General features: G+C 40.3%; 1 protein-coding gene across 1 annotated transcript; it reads right to left on the reverse strand.

The window, feature by feature from the left end:
• Positions 1-327: 327 nt before the first annotated feature.
• On the reverse strand, positions 328-855 carry LOC103523195 (the record flags this gene model as incomplete). The annotated part of the gene is made up of 1 exon (XM_008488260.1): positions 328-855. A coding segment is annotated over one exon (528 nt), but the record flags the coding sequence as incomplete, so codon positions are not given.
• Between the last annotated feature and the right edge of the window lie 192 nt (positions 856-1,047).

Below are 1,047 nucleotides of genomic sequence, written 5' to 3' on the forward strand. Positions count from 1 at the left end.
GAAGTAGGAGGACACAAATTATGAAGTGAATAAAAGGCGGGGTACAAAATTGATTTCTAATCTTTTTTGGGGTGGGATCTTGTGTACTGCGCCCTTTACGGAATCCGCATTGACTTTCTTCTAACTCGTTTTCAGTAGATTCTCTAAGTCTCATTTCCAGTATTCGAGAATATATTTTGCCAGGGATACTTAATAGAGATATACCCCGATGGTTTGAGCATTCTCGATTATCCCCCTTTTTGTGGATAGGTATGATTGTGGCAAGTTCCCAGTCTTTAGGTATAACTTTATTTTCCCAGGACAGATTTAAGACTTTGAGTAACAGGCTTTCTCCAGCACTTCCCATATACTTGATCATCTCAGGAGTAATATTGTCAGCGCCTGGTGCTTTTCCTAGTTTCATCTTCTTTATAGCTGCATGTAGCTCAGAGAGGGTTATGTTATATTCCGTGTTGGGGTCAGTCTGTTCCCTTTCCGAATTCTGTGTGGTTTCTGTGCCGGGGGTAACGGCAGTGCTCGAATTATCCAACAGTTCAGCAAAGTATTGTCTCCATCTTTCCATTATCTCTTCTTCTCTCGTCAGAAGATTTCCTTCTTTGTCTTTAACAAACTTCAATGGGCACTCTTTGTCGGTTCTTAGCCTTTTGATTATTCTATAGAATAATTTTCTATTGTCTTTATAGGCCCCTTCCATCTTATCTCCAAAATCTTTCCAACTTTTCGACTTGGCTATGAGGACAGCATTTTTAGCAGCAGATCTCTTTTCCTTGTATGTTGCATAGTCTGACTGGGTTTTGGTAGTCAAATACTTCTTCCACGCTATCTTCTTCTCCTTGACCACTCTCTTCAACTCCTCTGTCCACCAATGCGTGAATTTTTTCCTGACTCCTTTTACACTTAGGCCACATGTGATTGCAGCTGCTGCCAAGATGGATTTTTTGAAGTGTGCCCAAATTTCTTCTAGATCTCTCGATTCCTTTATCGTTTCTTGTCCTTTTTCAATGTTCTCTGCAACTTTTTCCTGGTAATCTTTCTGTGTGTCCTTAT

The sequence above is a fragment of the Diaphorina citri genome, unplaced genomic scaffold (genome assembly GCF_000475195.1).
Source record: "Diaphorina citri unplaced genomic scaffold, Diaci psyllid genome assembly version 1.1 scaffold17195, whole genome shotgun sequence".
NCBI lineage: Eukaryota > Metazoa > Arthropoda > Insecta > Hemiptera > Psyllidae > Diaphorina > Diaphorina citri.